Source organism: Callithrix jacchus, chromosome 7 (genome assembly GCF_049354715.1).
Source record: "Callithrix jacchus isolate 240 chromosome 7, calJac240_pri, whole genome shotgun sequence".
NCBI lineage: Eukaryota > Metazoa > Chordata > Mammalia > Primates > Cebidae > Callithrix > Callithrix jacchus.
In genome coordinates, this window is record NC_133508.1 from 81783306 (window position 1) to 81806120 (window position 22815).

A 22815-nucleotide genomic window follows, 5' to 3' on the forward strand; every position below is an offset into this window, starting at 1 on the left:
CCAGACTCTGGGTGTGTCCAGAGCTGCCATCCAGGAGCCAGGGGATATAGCAAAAAACCTTCGATGTTCACCTGCTGTTCCACTGTACTGTGGCTAGCTGGCACTCAAACCACAGGACATAGTCCTTCCCACTCTTCCTGACCTTTCCAAAGGCAGAGGAGCCTCCCATGGCCACCACTACCACAGGCCAGTGAGGAGTACTGTCAGACTACCACTTAAGGTCCAAGGCCTCTCCAGTTAGCTTTTGGTGAATGGTTCCTGGCTTGGGACTCATCCTTCAGGGCAGTGCACTCCCCACTGGCCCAGGGCAGGTCTAGAAAAGCTATCCAAGAGCCAAGTCCTGGAACTGGGAACCCCAAGGGCCCACTTGGTGCTCTAGACCCTCTGGCCAAGCTGGTACCTAAGGTGCAAGATAAAGTCCCCTTTGCTTTTACCTCCACTTTTTTCAAGTGGCAGGCATCTTGCCCCACAGCCACCACAGCTGGGAATGTGCTGAGTCTTACCTGAAGCCAGCAAGTTTCAGAGTCTCACCCAAGGTTCTCAGTGTAATACATGGGTATCGGTGCTGGTTATTCAGGGTCTCCGGGGCACTTCAGTTAGCAGGCAATGAATCCTGTCAGGATTAGTTTCTTCCTTTTAAAGGCAGCAGGTTCCTTTCTCGCCCAAGGTGTGTCAAGAAATGTAGTACAGGGAACTAGGGCCTGGAAAGGGGACTTCACGACTCTGCCTGCCTGCCCTATCCTGGTGTGGTTGAGCTGGTATCCAAGATGCAAGGCAGACTCATTCCCACTCTTCCCTTTCTTATTCTCAAGCAAAGGGATGGGATCTCTTTTGCAGCCGTAAGCTGTGCTGCCTGGGGTTAAGGGAAGGATGATGCCATCACTCCCTCAGCTATTCTAGCTGTTGTCTCAGTAGGTCACATGTCTCCCCATAGTCCACTGTCTCTGGGCCCAGATCAGCACTAGGACTCGTCTATGAGTTGCAGCCCTTGTGGCCTATACTGCCTTTTGAGTTTATTTAAGGCCCCAGAGCACTTTAGCCCACAGAGGTGAGGCTTGCCGGAACTCAAGTTTGGACTGCTGGGACCAGCAATTCCTTTGGCTAGGGCTGGTTTAAATGCTTCCTCTGTGGGGAGGTGTCAGCTGAGTTTGGTCTGGTTTTCTTTTCTGCTATAATAGGGCAGCACTGAGTTTAATGCCTCAGAAATGCTGCAATTTCTGTCTCCCCAATGCACCAAAATGCTTTCCACACCATGCTGTCACTGCTGGGTGATTGGGTAGGTGTGGCACCCGTGATTCAAGACTGCTTTTCCTACTTTCTCAGTGCCTCTTTTAGCAATATGAAGTTAAAACCGTAAGTGCTCACCTGATTTTTGGTTCATATATGGGTACTTTTTTTGTGTGTAAATGGTTCTTAAATTGGTGTCCTCATGTGAGGGGGTAGGGAACAATTGGTGTGGCCACCTTCTATTCTGCCATCTTGTTCTGCCCCCTTGCTCAATCTTTCTTTTTGGATAAGAGAAACTGAAGTCCTGGCCAAGATGCTGTAACTTAGAGAATCTTGGGCTATAGAGTTACCAGAGCAAATCACAAATAGGACATGGAGTAGTACTAGAGGCAGAGCTGAAAGGATAGTCCACATTTGAGTAACCAATCCAAAAAAGACAAGGCAATGTCTAGCTACAAACACATATAGGGACTAATACAAGAAATTGTTTCAGGGAAGTGGGGAGCAGAGCAAAGTTTGGATCTGTTCTTGGGATTAAAAGACAGCTAGCAGTTTAAAAAATTTTATTCCTCCTATTTTAGGTTTGTTTTGGTGAGGAGTGGGGTTAAAGAGAAAGGAAAAGGAGAATGTTCTAAGTGTTTAAATATTTAGCAGGGAACAGAAATGGGATTTCAAATATCATTTATTTAAAATTTTTCATTCCAAAATTCTGACTCTCTCCCTTAGTTCTAGATCCATATATTCAACTGTTTATCAGAAATCTTTACCTAAATGTCCTAGAAGTATCTCAAACTTAAATTTATCTTCCTCCTAAATTCATTTCTCCTCTTTTGTTCCCTAAATGAATGGCAGTATCATTATCAAAACCTTTATTGCCATTCTAGTTAGACATTTTGGAATTCAGTTTTCTATCTTCTTCTTTACTCCTCATTCATCCTATACACCTGGATTTTTAGTCCAGTCCATTTTACCTCTATGATATCTCCCCTTTTTGTATCGTTTCTTATACCAGTACTGGTTATAAAAACAAATCAGGAAAGGGCTTGTACAATACTATGGAACCTGTCATAGAAAGCTAATGTAAGGATGAGATAAACATGTATACAGAAGTAGTAGTTTCTGAAGAAGGTTGAGAATCACATCTCAAGTTGATTGTGGCAATTGCAGCCTAATTTCAGACAAAAATTAAGATGTGGGAATGGGGCCGGGCGCGGTGGCTCAAGCCTGTAATCCCAGCACTTTGGGAGGCCAAGGCGGGTGGATCACAAGGTCAAGATATCAAGACCATCCTGGTCAACATGGTGAAACCCTGTCTCTACTAAAGATACAAAAAATTAGCTGGGCATGGTGGCGCGTGCCTGTAATCCCAGCTACTCAGGAGGCTGAGGCAGGAGAATTGCCTGAACCCAGGAGGCGGAGGTTGCAGTGAGCCGAGATCGCGCCATTGCAATCCAGCCTGGGTAACAAGAGCGAAACTCCGTCTCAAAAAAAAAAGATGTGGGAATGGGAAGTGTAATGAGGAATGTATGTTTCTTCAGCACAGTAGTAATGAGGGAAGAGGGTTGTTTAGATGACAGTTGTGGTGAAAAGGCCAATCCAGGTCCTGAACCAAGGCGGCCAGTTCAAGAAGAGGCAATAGAGCTTGGAAATAATTCTGGGGGAAAAGATAGTGGAAATGAGGCACAAAAGTAGGCCATAGCCCAGCTGTTAGGGTAGAGCTATCCTTCTCTCTGGTGCTACAGACCTGGAGGATGGGGCAGAATTCAGGTCTCAAAAAAGTCAGAGAAGTAAACAGCCTCTTTATGTGGGATAAGAAGAGATATAGAGAGCTACTCTTTGACAGTATCACTCAAATAGAGAGAGCTCGGTTACTATGTAAACACTGCAACTTTGAGTATAAAGCAACTGAATATTTTTGCTAGTTAGCAAGAGCTCCTGGAAGCCTGTCTGACTGTTCTTTATTTATTTACTTATTTGAGACAGTGTCTTACACTGTTGTGCATGCTGAGGACAGTAATGAACAGATCATTGTTCATTACAGTCTCGACATCTGGGCTCATTCAATTCTCCTGCCTCAGCTTCCTGAGTAGTTGGGACCACAAGTGCACACCACCAAGCCTGGCTAATTTTTGGATTTTTTGTAGAGATGAGGTCTTACTATCTTGTTCAGGCTGGTCTGTAACTCCTGGACTTTGGCAATCCTTCTGCCTTAACCTCCCAAAGTGTTAGGATTACAGGCGTGAGCCACCATGCCCAGCTCTGACTGTTCTTTCTGAGGTTGTTGTGTAGGATTTGATTGGCTCTGTTGAACAACTGGGAAGGTTGTGCTGAGGTTGTGTGTAGGACTTGAGTGGCTCTGTTGAACAATTGGGAAAGGCAGGTCCTTTGGCATGTGGACTACTCTATTATACAGGCCACCCACCTGGTCTCATTGCCTCTTTCACACTAGTATCTAAGTTACTGTATTAGTCCATTCTTGCACTGCTATAAAGAAATAACTGAAACTAGGTAATTTATAAAGAAAAGAGGTTTAATTAGCTCACGGTTCCATAGCATGTACAGGAAGCATGTCTAGGGAGGGCTCAGGAAACTTAGAAGACAAAGGGGAAGCAGGCACATCTTATATGGCTGATGCAGGAGGAAGAGAGACAAGTGGGAGGTGCTATACACTTTTATTTGTATTTATTTATTATTTTGAGACAAAGTCTGGCTCTATCACCAAGCTGGAGTGCAGTGACACAATTTTGATTCACTACAACCTCTGCCTCCTGGGCTCAAGCCATCCTCCCACCTCAGCCTCCTGAGTAGCTGAGACTACAAGTGTGCACCACAATGCCCAGCTAAGTTTTGTATTTTTTGCAGAGACAGAGTTTTACCATGTTTCCCGGACTGGTCTCAAACTCCCCAGTTCAAGCAATCCACTTGCCCTGGCTTCCCAAAATGCTGGGATTACAAGTGTGAGCATCCATGCCTGGCCTATACACTTTTAAATAACCAGATCTCATGAGAATTCACTCACTTTCACGAGAACAGTAAGGGGTAAATCCACACCCATGATCCAATCACCTCCCATCGTGCCTTTCCTCCAACAGTGGGGATTATAAATCCAAACCATATCATTCTGCCCCTGGCCCCTTCTAAATCTCATATTCTTCTCATATAGCAAAATACAATCATCCCTTTCAACAGTTCCCCAAGTCTTAACTCATTTCAGCACTAACTCAAAAGTCCACAGTCCAAAGTCTCATCTGAGACAAGGCAAGTCCCTTCCACCTATGAGCCTATAAAATAAAAAACAAGTTAGTTACTTCCAAGATACAATGGAAGTATAGGCACTGGGTAAATATACCCATCATTCCAAAAGGGAGAAATAAGCCAAAATAGAGGGGCTGCAGGCAAGTCCAAAACCTGGCAGGGCAGTCATTAAACTTAAAGCTCCAAAATAATCCCCTGTGACTCCATGTCTCACATCCAGGTCACAGGGATAAAAGGGGTGGGCACCTAAGGCCTTGAACAGCTTCACCCCTGTGGCTTTGCAGGGCTCAGCTCCCATGGCTGTTTTCAAGGGCTGGTGTTGAGTATCTGTGGCTTTTCTAGGTACACAGTACAAGGTGTTGGTACATATACCATCCTGGGATCTTGAGGACAGTAACCCCATTCGCACAGTTCCACTAGGCAGTGCTCCAGTGGGGAATCTGTGTGGGGGCTCCAACCCACATTTTCCCTCTGTACTGCCTTAGTAGGGGCTCTCCATGAAGGCTCTAACCCTGCAGCAGACTTCTGCCTGGATATCCAAGGTTTTCCATATGTCCTCTGAAATCTAAGCAGAGGCTCCCAAGCCTCAACTTTTGACCTCTGTGCTTAACTCCATGTGGAAGCTGACAAGGCTTATGGCTTGTACCCTCTGTAACAGTGGCCTGAGATGTATCTGGGGCCCTTTTAGCCACAGCTGGAGTGGATGCAGGGAACAGTGTCCTAAGGAGCAGGGTAGCAGAGCCCTGGGTGTGGCCTATGAAATCATTCTTCCCTCTTAGGTCTCTGGGCCTGTGATAAGAGAGGCTGCCATGAAGGTCTCTGAAATGCTTTTGAGACATTTTCCTCATTGTGTTGGCCTTACTTATGCAAATTTCTGCAGGCAGCTTGAAATCCTCCCCTGAAAGGGGGAATTCTTTTCTACCATATGGCCAGGCTGCAAATTTTCCAAACATTTACGCTGTTTCCTTTTTAAATATAAATTCTGAAAGTTTTACTTTTTTGTTGTTGTTGTTGTTCACAAATACGAGCTGAGGTTGCTAGAAGCAGTCAGGCTATTATCTTCAACACTGCTGCATAGAAATTTCTTCTGCCAGATACCCCAAATCATCTCTCTCATGTTCAAAGTTCCACAGATCCCTAGGGCAGGGGAACAATGCCTCCAACGTCTTTGCTTCAGTTCCCAATAAGTACCCCATCTTCATCTGAGACCATCTCAGCCTGGACTTCAGTGTCAATATCACTATCAGCATTTTGGTCACAACAATTTAACAAGTTTCTAGGAAGTTCCAAACTTTTCCTCATTCTCCTGTCTTCTTCTAAGCCCTCCACACTCTTCTAACCGCTGCCAGTTACCCAGTTCCAAAGCTGCAGCCACATTTTCAGGTATCCTTATAGCAATGCCTGACTTCCTGGTACCAATTTTCTGTATTCTCGTCCATTCTTGCACTACTATTAAAAAAATAACTGAGTCTGGGTAATTTATTTTTTAAAAAGAGGTTTAATTGGGCCGGGCGTGGTGGCTCATGCCTATAATCTCAGCACTTTGGGAGGCCGAGGTGGGCAGATCACGAGGTCAAGAGATTGAGACCATCCTGGCCCACATGGTGAAACCCCGTCTCTACTAAAAATACAAAAATTAGCTGGGTGTGGTGGTGTGCACCTGTAGTCTCAGCTACTTGGAAGGCTGAGACGGGAGAATTACTTGAACCTGGGAGGTGGAGGTTGCAGGGAGCTGAGATTGCACCACTGCACTCCAGCCTGACGACAAAGTGAGACTCTGTCTCAAAAAAAAAGGTGGGGGGGGCGGTTTAATTGGCTCATGATTCTGCAGGCTGTACAGGAAGCATGGCTTTGGAGGCCTCAGGAAACTTACAATCATGACGGAAGGCAAAGGGAAAGCAGGCACATCTTACATGGCTGGTGTAGGAGGAAGAGAGAGAAAAGGGAGATGCTACACACTTTTAAATAACCAGATATCTGAAAACTCACTCATTATCAGGGGAACAGAGAGGGGGAAATCTACCCCCATGATCCAATCACCTCTCACACAGCCCCTCCTCCAACATGGGGGATTACAACTGGACATGAGACTTGAGCAGAGACACAAATCCAAACCATATCAGTTACTGTCCAAAAGTGAAAGGTAGTTTAGGGAAACTCAAAAAGCTTTAGAGAAATTCAAAAAATTCTTAAGTCAAATGAACCCAGGTTATAAATAATTTCCTTATTTTGTAAAACAGAAATTATTATATCCCACAAAGTAGTTTTGAAACCTAAATGAATTAACATATATAAAGTCCTTTGCATGATGCCTTGAATATAGTAGGATCTAAAAAACAAAATGAAAACTGGCTTATGTAACTCCTCTTCTTAAAATTTTTCTTTTTTCTTTTTTTTGAAGATGGAGTCTCACTCTGTCACCCAGGCTGCAGTGCAGTGGCATAATCTCAGCTCACTGCAGCCTCCGCCTCCCAGGTTCAAGTGATTTTCCTGCCTCAGCCTCCAAAGTAGCTGGGATTACAGATGTGCAGCTGTGTAGCACCATGCCTGGCTGATCTTTTTTTTTTTTGACACAGAGTCTTGCTCTATCGCCAGGCTGGAGTGCAATGGCACTCGATCTTGGCTCACTGCAACCTCTGCCTCCCAGGTTCAAGTGACTCTCCTGCCTCAGCCTCCTGAGTAGCTGGGACTACAGGTGCACCCCCCACAATGCCTAGCTACTTTTTGTATTTTTAGTAGATACAGGGTTTCACCATGGTGGCCACGATGGTCTCGATCTCTTGACCTGGTGATATGCCCACCTTGGCCTCCCAAAGTGCTGGGATTACAGGCATGAGCCACCATGCTCAGCCTGATCTTTGTGTTTTTAGTAGAGACAGGTTTCACCATGTTGGTCAGGCTAGTGTTGAACTCCTGACCTCAGGTGATTCATCCACCTTGACCTCCCAAAGTGCTGGGATTACAGGCATCAGCCACCATGCCCAGGCTCTTCTTAAAAATTTTCAGTGGTTTTCTATAATTAGGCTTCTACAATCTGGTTTCATTATAAAAACAAGCGTTTGGCTGGGTGCGGTGGCTCACGCCTATAATCCCAGCACTATGGGAGGCCAAGATGGATGGATCACCTGAGGTTGGGAGTTCGAGACCAGCATGACCAACATGGAGAGATCTGTTCTCTACTAATAATGTAAAAAATTAGTCGGGAGTGGTGATGTATACCTATAATCCTAGCTACTTGGGAGGCTGACGCAGGGAAATAGCTTGAACCTGGGAGGCAGAGGTTGCAGTGAGCCAAGATCTTGCCGTTGCACTCCAGCCTGGGCAATAAGAGCAAAACTTCATCTCAAAAAAAAACCCAAATGAACAAAAACAAAAAACAAAGAAAAAAGCACTTATTTCAGATTTGTCTGTTGTTGCTATTAGATTACAAGCTACTTTAAGAACCATGTCTGTTTTAGACCCTCAAAATCAACACTCTTCCCTGCACATGGTACTTAATAAATTTTTGTTGAATGATGAGTGAACATAATCTCTTTCTCCATTCATGCCCCTCAATATATAGTTCATAAGCACAACACTAACACATTCTCCTTAGGATAACTCTGATGCTAATGCAGGATCCTAAAATATCAAGAGAATTCTCATATCCATCTCAATTCACTGAACGATACAAATTATTTTGTGCTTTATTTCACTGTTTGAACATTTCAGGTTCCTGGGGACAGGGACCACATCAACAAAGTCCATAAACTAGGCCAATATATAATACTATAATTCTCTGTTCTTTTTTACCAAAATCTTTTTGAGAAAGACCATTGGACTGCTTTCAGAAACCTAGAGTTAGCACAGTTGTTTGGATAGAGTGAAATTATTAAAGTTAAGTGATTGCAACTGCAGAAATATCCCAAACTCTTAACATGCAATAAAGCAACAAAGTAGAGGTAAGAGGGTTGCTTTGGTGACAGTGGTGATGAAAAAGATCTTTTTTTCAATAAAAATGTTGTACAATTACCGTTCACTTGGTTGATTTCTGAGTTGGAGGATAGAATCTCATCTGCCAGTTTCTGTGCAGTAGGAAGAACTTCAGTGTGGTGTGCCGTGATTAAATATTGAATAAACTTTTGTAGCTGGTCCCTATTCATCTGGAAAAGGGTTTCAGAGATAGGAAGACGCAATTTGACTTGGTCTGGTTTACGGATCCTGTAGAGTGAGAGTGCTACCACATGGGCACAGTAGAATATGTCCTTGTTCCCACAGCCACATGTCACTGAGGTGATTTTGCATCTATCAAAACTGATTGCAACTTTGTAAGTCACTGCTGGTTCAGAAGCAGTGGCCAGCTCAGTTACTGTGCCACTCAGATGAAAGCCTAAGGAAACAAACAAACAAAAAAACGGTGTTTAGAGATTCTGTAGTAAAAAACTTAGATTCTCATCTTGCATTTGAATTCATCAATTCCTAAGTTATGAACTGAGTATCTCCTATACATGTACATGATAGGCTTTGCCATAGACACAGAGGTCAATGAAATTCAGTTACTGCTCTGAAGAAACAATATAGAAAGAGTCCTTACCCTGGAGTCCATGAACCTCCTAAACTGATATGAAAACTTTTGTTTGTACATGTATACGTTTTTCTGGAGGGATAGTTCATAGCTATCATCATAGTCTCAGAAAGACTAATAAGGAATCCTAAATAAAAGAACCCTTGTAGTAGATTTTCAGCTCTAGGTGGTAGGCAAAAACAAGTCTACAAATAATATCTGTATAATCTAGAGTAAGGTAGATGTTATAAATGAAAGAGAATCCAAAATGCCATGAGGAAGGACAGAAGGAAGATCAAAGAAGACTAAGGGAAACTATTCTTCTTTAAAACATAAAATTCCATGTGGAACATGTAAGAGGCAAGAAATCTAAGACATGAAAGGCACAGCTAGGTGCAATGAAACTATGTAGTGTTATACCTCTACTCACTAGGCACACAGCAACAATAATTTTGAAATGTAGGGAGAATGCATTTTTAACTTAACAATGAAATTAAAAGGTAAAATCAATAGCAAATCAATTCTTTAATATTAATTATTCTTTATTATTATTTTTTATCTCTGGGGTCTTGCTCTATTACTGAGGCTGGAGTGCAGTGATGTGATCTCAGCTGACTTCAGCCTCTGTCTCCTGGGCTCAAGCAATCCTCCCACTCCCAGCCTGGAGTACAAAAATACAGGAAAATAAAGGAAAGGCTAATGCAAAAATGACCCAGGTGTGGTATTCTTGTATTTTTATTGGAGATGGGGTTTTACCATGTTGCCCAGGCTGGTCTGGATCTCCAGGGTTGAAGCAATCTGCCTGACTCAGCCTCCCAAAATGCTGGGATTACAGATGTGAGCCACGATGCCTGGCTGTTCTTTACTTTAAATATGATTCTTCTTCTTTGAAAAGAATATGTATTCATCTAATCATTAAGTCATTCAACAAAAGTTTAATGAGATCTTATGTATCGAACTGCTAGGCCCAGGGATGTTAACAAAAAAAGAAGGTATTTGTGAAGCATCTGCTATGTGGCAGAACTGTTTTGGGTACTTTTAATAATTTATCATAGCAACCTTATAAAATCAGTACTATTTTCCTTATTTTAAAGGTATGTAAACTGAGGCTCAGAAAGTTTAAGTAATTTGCCCAAGGCGCTAGCAAATGTGACGTACCTGAGATTTGGAACCAGGAGGTCTGATTGACACCAATGTTAATTTTCTTTTCATTATATTTCATTATCTCTAAAAGGTGCCACAACAAAGTTCTTTCTTATCAAAACCCACAGACATGCTTAGTGCAGTGGCTCACATGGGTAATCCCAATGACTCAAGAGGTTCAGATGAGAGGATTACCTAAGGCCAGGGGGATCAGCCTGGGCAACACATGAGACCCTGTCTCTACACAAAATAAAAAAAAAGTGGCCATCACTGTAGCACATGGCTGTAGTCCCAGCTACACATATAAGTAAATTATTACAATATGATGTGCCAAATGCTACAGCAGAGACAGGTACAAAGGTGAGGCTAATTTCAGAGACTTTCCTGTTTAACTGGACTATACACTGTGAACAGGAAAGCAATTTTATATAATCTTGTATCTGTTGGAGAAATATTTGTCAAGAAATAAAAGGTACATATATAAGTTTCAGAGCTACCATTGTGACCTGGCAGAATTAATAAATGAAGAGAAAACTGTCCAAAATTCAAGTTTCAGACAATTATGGTTAATTAAAATAAGACCCAAATTTATAAGCATATGCATAAAACCTTAAATTATCACATAAAGGCAAACACATTTAGGTCTAATCCAAAAGAAGATACACATTCCTGAAAACATTAAGCTTAATTTCTAGAACAAGAAAAAGATAAAAATAAATTAACTAACTGCATAGCGTCCAGGTTTGGTTAAACCCCAGAGAGGCTTTTTCTCAGCAAAACAAATGGCAGGTTTAAAAATATTTACTGTCTCCGGGAGTGGTGGCTCATGCCTGTAATCCCAGCACTTTGGGAGGCTGAGGCGGGTGGATCACGAGGTCAAGAGATCGAGACCATCCTGGTCAACATGGTGAAACCCCGTCTCTACTAAAAATACAAAAAAATAAGCTGGGCACAGTGGCGCGTGCCCATAATCCCAGCTACTCAGGAGGCTGAGGCAGGAGAATTGCCTGAACCCAGGAGGTGGAGGTTGCGGTGAGCCGAGATCGCGCCATTGCACTCCAGCCTGGGTAACAAGAGTGAAAATCCGTCTCAAAAAATAAGTAAATAAATAAAATAAAAATATTTACTGTCATTTGTTTAAAGCAAAGTTAAAAAGTTACATTCAAATATGATTAATTGTAGATAAAGACTACCTTCACTTAAGAACTAAGGATGCTTTGGCCAGGCGTGGTGGCTCACGCCTGTAATCTTAGCGAGGCTGAGGCAGGTGGATCACAAGGTTGGGAGCTCAAGACCAGCCTGGCCAAGATGGTGAAATCCTGCGTCTACTGAAAATACAAAAATCAGTTAGGCGCAGTGGTGGGCGCCTGTAATCTCAGCTACTTCGGAGGATGAGGCAGGAGAATCGCTTGAATCTGGGAGGCAGAGGTTGCAGTGAGCTGAGATCGTGCCACTGCATTCTAGCCTGGGTGACAGAGCAAAACTTTGTCTCAAAAAAAAAAAAGAACTAAGGAGGCTGGGCGATGTGGCTCCGGTGCTATAATCCCAGCACTTTCAGAGGCCAAGATGGGAGGACTGCTTGAGGCTAGGATTTCAAGACCAGCCTTACAACATAGCAAAACCCCGTCTCTACAAAAAATCAGAAATATTTGTGACCTGACTGCACAGTAAGGTCAGAAAAAAAAAAGAATAAGCACATAAATAAATAAGCAGGCTGAGTGTGATGGCACTTATCTGTAGTCCCAGGTACTTTAGGGCTGAGGTGGGAGGAATGCTTGGGCCCAGGAGTTTGAGGTGGCTAGGTAACTATGATGGCGCCACTGCACTCCAGCCTGGGAGACAGCGTGAGATCCTGTTTCTTTAAGAAAAAAAGAACTAAAGAAGAGAACTGTACGGTTGGGAAGCAGCTCCTCTCCAGACCAATACCCACCAGACATTGCAAGGCAAGTAATATAGCAAAGAGCATATTACACTAGAAATTAGGCAGCTAGAACCTGATATTTACTATGGAGTCTTGGGCCACCCACTTTACAATTCTGAGCCTCAGATATCTTCTGAGGCTATCTCTCAAAAGCACTTTGTAAAACTATAAAATGTTCTGCCTATCTCTCAAAAAAGTACTTTGTAGGCCGGGCGCGGTGGCTCACGCCTGTAATCCCAGCACTTTGGGAGGCCGAGGTGGGTGGATCATGAGGTCAAGAGACCGAGACCATCCTGGTCAACATGGTGAAACCCCGTCTCTACTAAAAATACAAAAAATTAGCTGGACATGATGGCACGTGCCTGTAATCCCAGGCTGAGGCAGGAGAATTGCCTGAACCCAGGAGGCGGAGGTTGCGGTGAGCTGAGATCATGCCATTGCACTCCAGCCTGGGTAACAAGAGCGAAACTCGTCTCAAAAAAAAAAAAAGTACTTTGTAAAACTATAAAATGTTCTTCAGATGTATTATTAATGTTTTAATGCAATTATTGTTAATGGCTCTCCATATAAAGGGGATAAAAGACAACTTCTCCAATGGCCAAGTTTCACAGTGGTTGAAAACTAGATGCTAAGAAAGTACATTCTTAATTTCCCTCAGGCCATTTGGAAGTAGTTAGTACATTGCTGAGAAATGACTTGAGTCCCGATAAAAAGACCCTCACAGAATGGTTTATAACCATGCTCTCACTCATAAGTGGGTGTTGAACAATGAGAACACATGGACATAGGGAGGAATAACATTAGGAGAAATACCTAATATAGATGATAGCGGGGGTGAGGGGGATGGATAGAGCAAACCATAACACGTGTATACCTATGTAAGAAACCTGCACGTTCTACACAGGTATTCCAGAACTTAAAGTATATATTTTAAAAAAAAGACCCTCACAGAAGGGCTACATTAAAATTTCAAAATAGTAATGTCAATGTGCAAAAGCTTAGGCACTAAGCCCCTTAGTCTAAAGGTGGCTCATGCCTGTAATCTCAGCACTGTAGGAGGCTAAGGCAGGAGAATCACTTGAGGCCAGGAGTTCAAGACCAGCCTGGGCAACATAGCAAGACTCTGTCTCTTAAGAAAAAAAAAAAAAAAGCTGGCCATGGTAGTACACACCTATAGTACTAGCTACTCATGAGGCTGAGGTGGGAGATCACTTGAGCCCAGGAGGTTGAGGCTGCAGTGAACCATGATCACTCCACTGTGCTCCAGATTAGGTGCCAGAGCAAGACTCTGTCTCAAAAACAAGCAAACAAACAAACACTATGATACATAGAAACATTTCTGCTTTATCCGTTCAATGCTTGAGGCACTCTTGGCTCCCAGCACAGTCTCTGAGGCCAATTTCTCCTTTCCTTTATGCATGAAAAATGAGTAAGAATACTGGTTAGATTTGAAATAGTCATCAATGGGTATCTTATTAGGAGATAAGGCTCATGAGGTCAGGGATTTTTCTGCGTATTGTTCGTCACTATAAAAAAACCCACCACCACCACAAAACCACTCTGGTTGTGTATCTAAATAAACATTGGACCTCAGCTTCTACATTTTTAAGGTGAGAGGCTGGCCTAAATGATCTCCATGGTTTAATCCTGTGCAGATACAATATTTTACATTATTTTTCTTTTCTTTTTTTTTTTGAGACGGAGTTTCGCTCTTGTTACCCAGGCTGGAGTGCAATGGCGTGATCTCGGCTCACCGCAACCTCCGCCTCCTGGGTTCAGGCAATTCTCCTGCCTCAGCCTCCCGAGTAGCTGGGATTACAGGCACGCGCCACCATGCCTAGCTAATTTTTTGTATTTTTAGTAGAGACGGGGTTTCACCGTGTTGACCAGGATGGTCTCAATCTCTCGACTTCATGATCCACCCGTCTCGGCCTCCCAAAGTGCTGGGATTACAGGCTTGAGCCACCGCGCCCGGCCTTACATTATTTTTCTATAGTGACTATCACTGAATCTCCCATAATGTTAGACACAGAACTTTTCATATTATAGGTATTTAATAAATGGCAGCTGATCTTACAAAGCAAAGTTCTTTTACTTAGCCTTTATGGGGGCTTCCTATGTGTTAGACTCTATTATAAGTGCTTCATAGGCATGAACTCATTTAATTGTCAGTTTTATGAATTTGATAGGTGTTAATTTTATGTGTTAATTTGACTAGGCTATGTGGTACCCAGCTATTCAACCAAACACTAATCTAGTTGTTTTGTAGATGTGGTTAATATTTACAATCAGTTGACTTCATCTAACGTGGATTACCCTAATACAATCGACTGAAAGGTCTCACAAGCAAAAATCTGAGGTTTCTCTGAGAATGAATAAATAAATTCTGCCTCAAGATTGAAGCATCAGGTTCTGCCCCAAAATTTCCAGCCTGCTCTACAGATTTCCTACTTCCCAGCTCCCCATATCACATATGCCAAATCCTTGAAATAAATCCTATCTATCTATCTATCTATCTATCATCTCTCCCTGGTTTTGTTTCTCTGGAAAAGATTGATGAGTATTACTACTCCCATTTTATGTATGAGAAAACATAAGCATAGAAAGCTTAAGTAACTCATTCAAAGGTCACTCTGCTAGGAAGTGACGAAGCCAGGATTCACACCCAGGCAGTGTGATTCTAAAGCTCATACTCTTAACTATTGCACCATACTGCCTCTCTATAATATTGTACTTATGGCAATCAATACCACATTTAACTAATGGAAGTATAAACTATAAAACAACTAGAAATATTATTAGAAAATAATGGTCAGGTTTATTAAAATTCTAAAATTTCAGTTTTACAGCATTGGTAATGGTTTGAAACCTCCAGGTTAATCTAGAATTACAGCCCAAATATCAAGTATCAATTTAGATTCCAGTTGTCTTCACAATAGATCAATAATCAATATTAAAATAACTAAGAAAGCTTCTGCAAAATATTTTTCAAAGCTAATTATACATGGCTCCCTAGAGGCTTTGACCTAGGCTCATGATTGATGCTCTTGGGAACATGTTCATTTGAGCTGCGTAAATGTTTGGGCTCTATCAGCTGTATTAACACTGGTACAGCTTATGCTTCAGGCCTAGGCCCATCTGAAAGGCAGAAAGCTCTGAGTGGATCTGTGTAAGTTTCCTTGTTGGGAGTTTCTTTTTTCCCTCATATATCTTAGAATGTATACTCCTTGCTTTATTGTAACTTAGCAACATTTTTTAAAAAGTCTGATTACTCACTCCTGAGAATAAAGCTAAGTAGACTAGGTTTGATGTAGTGTTTATTTCCCATTATAAACCTAATGGCCATAATCATGTCCATCAGTAATCTCTTAACTTAAGCAAACATGTAGATGCCTGTTCTATTTTTCTTTTTTTTCCTTTTATTTTTGAGACAGGGTCTTACTCCATCACCCAGGCTGGAGTGCATGACCATGGCTTGCTGCAGCCTTGACCTCCTGGGCTCAAGCAATTCTCCCAACTTAGTTTCCCAAGTAGCTGAAACTACAGGTACATGGCATTATACCTAGCTAATTTTTTTTGCATTTTTTGTAGGGATAGGGTTTCACCATGTTATCCAGGCTAATCTCAAATTCCAGGGCTCAGAAGCTTGGTTTTTAAAAATCTTTACTGGCTGGGTGTGGTGGCTCATGCCTGTAATCCCAGCACTTCGGGGGCCCAAGGTGGGAGGACTGCTCGAGCCCGGGAGTTTGAAACAAAACTGGCAAACAAAAAAGTATGGAGACAGGGCCAGGCATGGTAACTCACAGCACTTTGGGAGGCTGAGGCAGATGGATCATTGAGCTGAGGAGTTCAATTCTAGCCTGACAACATGGTGAAACCCGCCTCTATGAAAAATACAAAAATTAGCTGGGTGTGGCGGTGCATACCTGTAGTCTCATAATCCCAGCTACTTGGGGGGGCTGAGGCAGGAAGATCACTCGAGCCTCGGAGATCAAGGCTACAGTGAGCCAAGATCACACCACTGTACTCCAGAACAAGGCAAGCAAAAAAAAAAAAAAAAAAAAAAAAAAAAGGACAGAGACAGTAGTATAGTGAGTCCCCATGTATCCATCACTCAACTTCAACAATTATCAACACAAAGACAAACTTCTTTAATCTTTCTTTACCCTTTACCAACTCCTTTCTTATCTCCTACATAGATTACTTTGAAAGCAAATCCCACAAATATTTCATTGGTAAACACCTCTGTATTAATCTCTAAAAGATAAAAACTTTAAATTACTAATTCCTTATTATCAAATATTCAGTGTTCAGATTTCCATCTCTGTTGCCCAGGCTGGAGTGCAGTGATGTAATCATGACTCATTGCAGCCTCAACCTCCAGGGCTCAAGTGATCCTCCCACCTCAGCCTCTTGAAAAGTTGGAACTACAGGCATGTGCTACCATGACTATCTACTTTTTTTTTTTGGGGGGGGTAGAGATGGGGTCTCAACATGTTGTCCAGGCTGGTCTTGAACTCTGGCCTCAACTGATCCTCCCATCTCAGCCTCCCAAAGTCCTGGGATTGTCAGCATGAGCCACTGTGGCTGGCTCTTTCTTTTTCTTTTTCTTTAACAGGATATTTGTTAAATCAAGATGCAAACAAGGTGCAAACATTTAATTTGGTTGTTATATCTCTTAAACTACAAGTTCCCTTCTTCCCCAGCACCCTAATATTGAAAAATAATAGTGAGTTCTAGAGACTTGATAAGATTTGAGTTTTTTGCTGAAATCCTTTGCATACTTCTCATTGCATCAAGTCGGAAGACATATAGTGCCTGATTGTCTTTCTTTTCGTGCTGTTAGGGATGACAAGTGGGTTCTGGTGTTTTTGGCCTGATCTTTCCCTTACAAAGTTCCTTGTCAGCTTTTCATCTAATGGTTTTAACAGTCATTGATGATTGTTGCCTTGACTTATTATTTCATTAGGGGTGACTCTATTTTTCTTTAAAGTTTTGACTGTCTCATTTTGATTCTTAACACCCTTATCTGTAAAATAAAGAAAAATAAACACAAAAAGTAGTTAGGTCAGTGCCTGGAATCTGGTGGGGTCTTAACAAAAACAGTGACAGAAACAAGCACCACAAAAATTGCTTAGACACTCATGGGAAAAACAACTACTTTATAGATGAAGTTTTCCCAAATATCATCCTTGTGATAATCCTTCATTCACATTTTCCTAAAATACAAAAAGAAAATACATACATTGTGAAATCATTCTACTTATCAAATACTCAAATGCCCAAGAACTATATAGGCTTTCAAAACAGTCTCTTTCATTAGTTACAGGTCTTCAAGTGATTAGGATACGGATAAATTGTGGGGAGAAATAGGCAGGTGTAAAGAGAAGCAATATATAATATTGGACTTGGTAGTGTACCACAGTTAAAACACACACACTGCTTTACTAGTGACTTCAGTGGGTTATAAAGGTAAAACATAAATATGTTGTTCCTTCCTACAGTCTGTTTTTTGACACAAAGCAGTCAGAGATGGTGGACCTGGCAGATAACTGTTTTTTTTTTTTAAGAAAATGGACAATCAGGCTGCTGTTTGCCTTGTGGCCCTATCGCTTCACACACAAGTTAAAAAATAAAAATAAAAAAGCCCTCAAGTGTTTTAACACTGAGCAAGCCCCGCATAAAGCACCAAACATTTTCAAGAAGTTCTTGTTTAGTTTTACAACCAGTGCATTTACCCACCCCTTACCTCTCAGATAACAAAGCGAGCCTTGCCCTGAGAAGATACTTCATGCCAAGTTTTTGTTCTATGGCTTAGACAGCTTCCCTACCTGACCTGTATGTTGTTTAGAACTGTAAGAATAAAATTGTACCACAGCTGTTTCTCCATTACATATTACAGTGGCTGTGAAATCTATGCCTCCAGAAAATCACTGGCCTTCTCTAAATACCTGCTATTATGTGAACCCCCACCAACACGTCATCCTATAAATGTGACATGCTTTCTTTGCCTTCAACGTGCTCCAAGTGCTAGTTAGGCAAGATTTTAAAATGTGCCAAATGGCCTCATAGGCTCCTAACAACCAAGTACTTTGCAGGGGGTCCTTGGAAGAGCTAGATATGCTTAAACGTGCAGCAAGAGCTCTGAGAACCACAAGATCAGTAAGAAACTTAAAAATCTATGGTTTTACAGGTTTCTGATTCTCCTGCCTTCTAAACTGAGGACATGAGAATTGACTGAAATTGTTCACTTTGAACAGTTTTCTTTCCCAGCATTAAGTCTGAGGAATCCCGCGCATGGGCTAAACTCCACCTTGAATTAAACAGAAAGTACTAAAGACCATTTTTCTGTTTGTACACGTGTGACAGACAGATATATACAAATTTTGCCTCTCCATATAAGGAAATTCTATGTTCTTCATGGCTTAGTTCAAATATCACCTCTATGACCTGTAAAACCTGTAAAACTACCTAGTGCCCCAACTGTTGGAATGGATCATATTAAGTAAAGAAGCCTTAACATTTATGAACATGGAACTTACATTCTAATTTAAATGAGTGAGATTTTACTCAGAATCAAGTAATAAAGGACCTGAGAGATAATCATTTCACAGATGAGGAACAAGGTTCAGAGAAGTTATGTGATTTGCCCTAATCTTATTGCATGATTACAGTCATGGTAACAGAAAATTATTATAAAATGATCATAATTTCACATTTTGAAACAATGTTGGACTTTAAAAACTAGGAAAAATAAATTTATGGCATTTCTTTCAAATCGATATTCTGCTTTTTTTTTCTTTCTTTCTTTTTTTTGTGACAGGGTCTCGCTCTGTCACCCAGGCTGGAGTACAGTAGTGTGATCTCAGCTCACTGCAACCTCCACCTCCTAGGTTCAAGCAATTTTCCTGCCTCAGCCTCCCAAGTAGCTGGGATTACAGGCGCCTGCCACCACATCTGGCTAATTTTTTCATTTTTAGTGTAGGTGGGGTTTTGCCATGTTGGTCAGGCTAGTCTCGAACTCCTGGCCTCAAGTGATTTGTCTGCCTCGGCCTCCCAAAGTGCTGGGATTACAGGCATCAGCCACCATGTCTGGCCAACATACTTCTTAAATATAGCTAATTATTTCTTTTGACCAAAACAGAAAAATAATTTTTAATCATTAACATTTTTAGGCACTTACCATGTGCTAGACACTAATTTCTTTTACTTACTTTATATCATTTAACCACCACCACAACATTATGTGTTTAATGCTATTATTATCCCCATTTTTCTTGGTAAAGAAACTGAGACGGAGCTAGGATTTAGGATTTGGACCTAGGAAGTCTGGCTTGAGAGTCTAACCGCCTAACAACCACATTTTATTTCCATTATAATATCTCCAAAACATCAATCTAATTTTTATAGATCTTCTTTAAAAAAAATTTTAAATCAAGGTTCATTCATTCAATTAATAATTATTTAACATTTGCTATGTTTTAGGTCCCAAAGATATATCTGTTGAAAAGACCTTATGGCATTTATCTTCTAGTTGGGAAGAAAAATAATTATTGAATTCTAATTGTGTTAAGTGCTATAGAGAAGTAGTATAAAATGACAGGGTAGTGTATAATAGCAGGGAACCTGACCTGATTCACAGACAGAGGTGGTGAGGGATGAGTTATTGAAGAAATAATATTTTGTCCAGAATCTACAGAGTAAGTAGGAATTAATTAGGTGAAAGGATAGAGAATGGCAGAGTAGTGGTAAAGAAGATTCCAGCCAGGAAAAAGAGAGAAAGACAGAGACAGACAGACAGACATGCAGAAGTGCTAAGGCACAGAGGACTATGGAATGTTCAAACAACAGAAAGACCAGTGACTGGAAAGCCAACAGGAAGGGGCAGAGTGGCAAGTGATGCACCTGGAGAGTCAGGCAGGAGCCACTCTGAAATTTATCCTTAGCTTCTCCTTCTGATTCATATCTAAAAGGTCACTAAATCCTGTGGATTCTACCTCCTAAATATTTCTCCATTCTAGTTCCTCCCATTTAACACCCCTACTCTAGTTCCTCCCCTTTAACTCCCCTATTCAAAAAATTGAATCTTTTACCACCTCAATTTGAGATCATAATAATCTCTTGCCTGGGTTAACTAGTCTTCCTGCCTTTAAGTCTTATTCCCTCTACTCTTCTTCGATAAACATGAGCAGAATGGTCTTTCCAATGGGGAAATAAAATAATGTCATTTCTATAAAACTGTGAACTGTGTATTTTATATTTCTGTTACCTGATAGTTTGGCATAGAATAAACATTTTTTTTTTTTTTTTTTTTTTTTTTGAGATAGAGTTTTCACCCTTGTTACCCAGGCTGGAGTGCAATAGCGTGATCTCGGCTCACTGCAACCTCCACCTCCTGGGTTCAGGCAATTCTCCTGCCTCAGCCTCCTGAGTATTGGGATTTCAGGCATGTGCCACCATGCCCAGCTAATTTTTTGTATTTTTAGTAGAGACGGGGTTTCACCGTATTGACCAGGATGGTCTCAATCTCTTGACCTCGTGATCCACCTGCCTCGGCCTCCCAAAGTGCTGGGATTACAGGCGTGAGCCACCACGCCCGGCCAGAATAAACATTTTTTAAAAGTGTCTGCTGAACTGAATTGCTTAAAATCCTTCAATGATTCTCCAATGATTACAAGATAAAGTTCAAACTTCTTACTATATAACTTCTTTCTATCTCTTCAAACTTGCTTTATACCACTCTTCCACATTCTAAACACAGCAAACTATTTGCAGATTCTTGACTGCTGTTTTCTCCATTTTCTTAGCCTTTATGCCTTTGTATGTGAAGTTCCCTATACCAGGCATGACCTTCTCACTTCCTTCTCATCCTAACTCTCGACTCAAATGAGTCCCTACTCTGGGAAGCCATCCCTGATCTCTTTGGACAACTAGTTAAGTGCTTCTTCCTGAGCACTCATTTTTCATCAGTCATATCTCTATTATAGTACTTGACATCAATGTAATTAATTGCCTTCACATTTATCTTTTCCCTTAAATTATGAACTCCTTCAATAAAGGAGTTATATATATCTTTTTCACCTCTATATTTTCATCTCAGGCACATGGTAAGGGCTTAGTAGCTGCCCGTGTATGGATGAATAAATAAATGAACACTAAATTGAATCTTTTTACATATTTACATCTACAATTCACAGAGGATTAAGTATGTGTATAAAATTCCTGATTTTGTGATTAAAATGAAATAAGCCAATTATTAAATAATTTTACCAAATGGTGAGCAAAGTAACAATAATTTGTATATCTGGTATAATACTGAAACACCAAGATTATTTTCCATTATGTATGTATATAGATTGTTAATTATTTATTTGGCTGGGGGGGCAGGGTCTTGCTTTGTTGCCCAGACTGGAATATATTGACATGATCATGGCTCATTGCAGCTTCGTCCTCCAGGGTCAAGTGATCCTCTCACCTCAGCCTCCCAAGCAGCTGAAACCACAGGCATGTGCCACCATATCTGGCTAATTATTATTATTTTTTAATGTCTGTAGAGATGAGTCTTGCTGTGTTCCCTAGGCTGGTCTCAAACTCCCGGTCTCAAGTGATCTTCCTGCATTGGCCTCCCAAAGTGCTGGGATTGGAGATGTGAGCTGAGCCACCACGCCTGGCTCATAATTGATATTTATGCCTGTTATTCTTCTGCCAATTTTTATAACCTATTTAAAAAAATATATAAGCAGTTTTTATCAGCCAACATTTACTGGTTATACTTACTACATGCCAGAAAGTATTCTAAGTGCTTCCCGTGCATTCACTAATTAACTAATTAAATCCTCAAAGCAACCCGACAAACTAGATTCTGTTATCTCCCTTTTTGAGATAAGAAAACTAGGATAAGATCACACAACCTGTAAAATGTCAGTTGGGATCTGAACACAGTTAATCTGGCTCCAGAGTCTGTATTCTTAAGAACTACAATATATTAAATATGACTGCAGTTTAAATTATGTATACAAAACTTTGTAAAGGTAATTAGCAAGTATAATTCTGCAAAGACAAAGTCTTGCACTAATGACAAGTCAGTAAACTCTGACATTTGCCTATTTTCCTGGGCAAATGTTCAAGGTAACTGAAACTGACAAATGCTGTGATGTTCTCATAGTTGGAATGAAGATGGGCTCATGAACTCATCTGTACAAGACAATATATCGGGACATGAGTGAAACATCTGCTTAGAGTCCTAAAGGAAAGCACTTCTCAGTATAGTCTTTTGACATCATTCAAAGCTTTTTGTTTTTCTGAGTGCAAGAAAGGCTCAAGGCTCTAGTAAAGCTTGGGCAATTGAAACCACTTTGCTCATTGCTCTTTTGATTCATCAGGCCCCTAGGCAGGTGTTAATGCATGAAAATGAATATCATTTCAGCCAGTAGCAAGGAAAAGAAGAGGTGTAGTTTAAGAAAAGAGTATTTTTTCTTATAGTCAGCTAAAAAATACATGCAAATACATAAACTAAGTAACTCCTTTAACTGAGAATGCTTCCTCTTGAATAAATTTGCTTTTGATAAAACTGCATAGTATAAATTAGACCTTTTCACTTAATTCCTGTCACCTGGAAGGCCACAGCAGTATACCAGCAGAAAATAAAGCAGCCACTCTTTCTCTCCTTTTTGTCACTTAGCAAAACAGTAACCACAAGAAGGCTTAAAACAATAAGAGTGACATC

General features: G+C 41.1%; 1 protein-coding gene across 2 annotated transcripts in view; it reads right to left on the minus strand.

Annotated features, from left to right (window-relative positions):
• Positions 1-22815, minus strand: part of ZSWIM5 (zinc finger SWIM-type containing 5) — a 211172-nt gene that overhangs the window by 62248 nt on the left and 126109 nt on the right. For both annotated transcript variants that reach the window (XM_035251261.3, XM_035251260.3), the window contains exon 2: positions 8495-8851. In XM_035251261.3, the coding sequence (XP_035107152.1) occupies positions 8495-8851 (357 nt within the window). The remainder of the gene's footprint in view (positions 1-8494; positions 8852-22815) is intronic.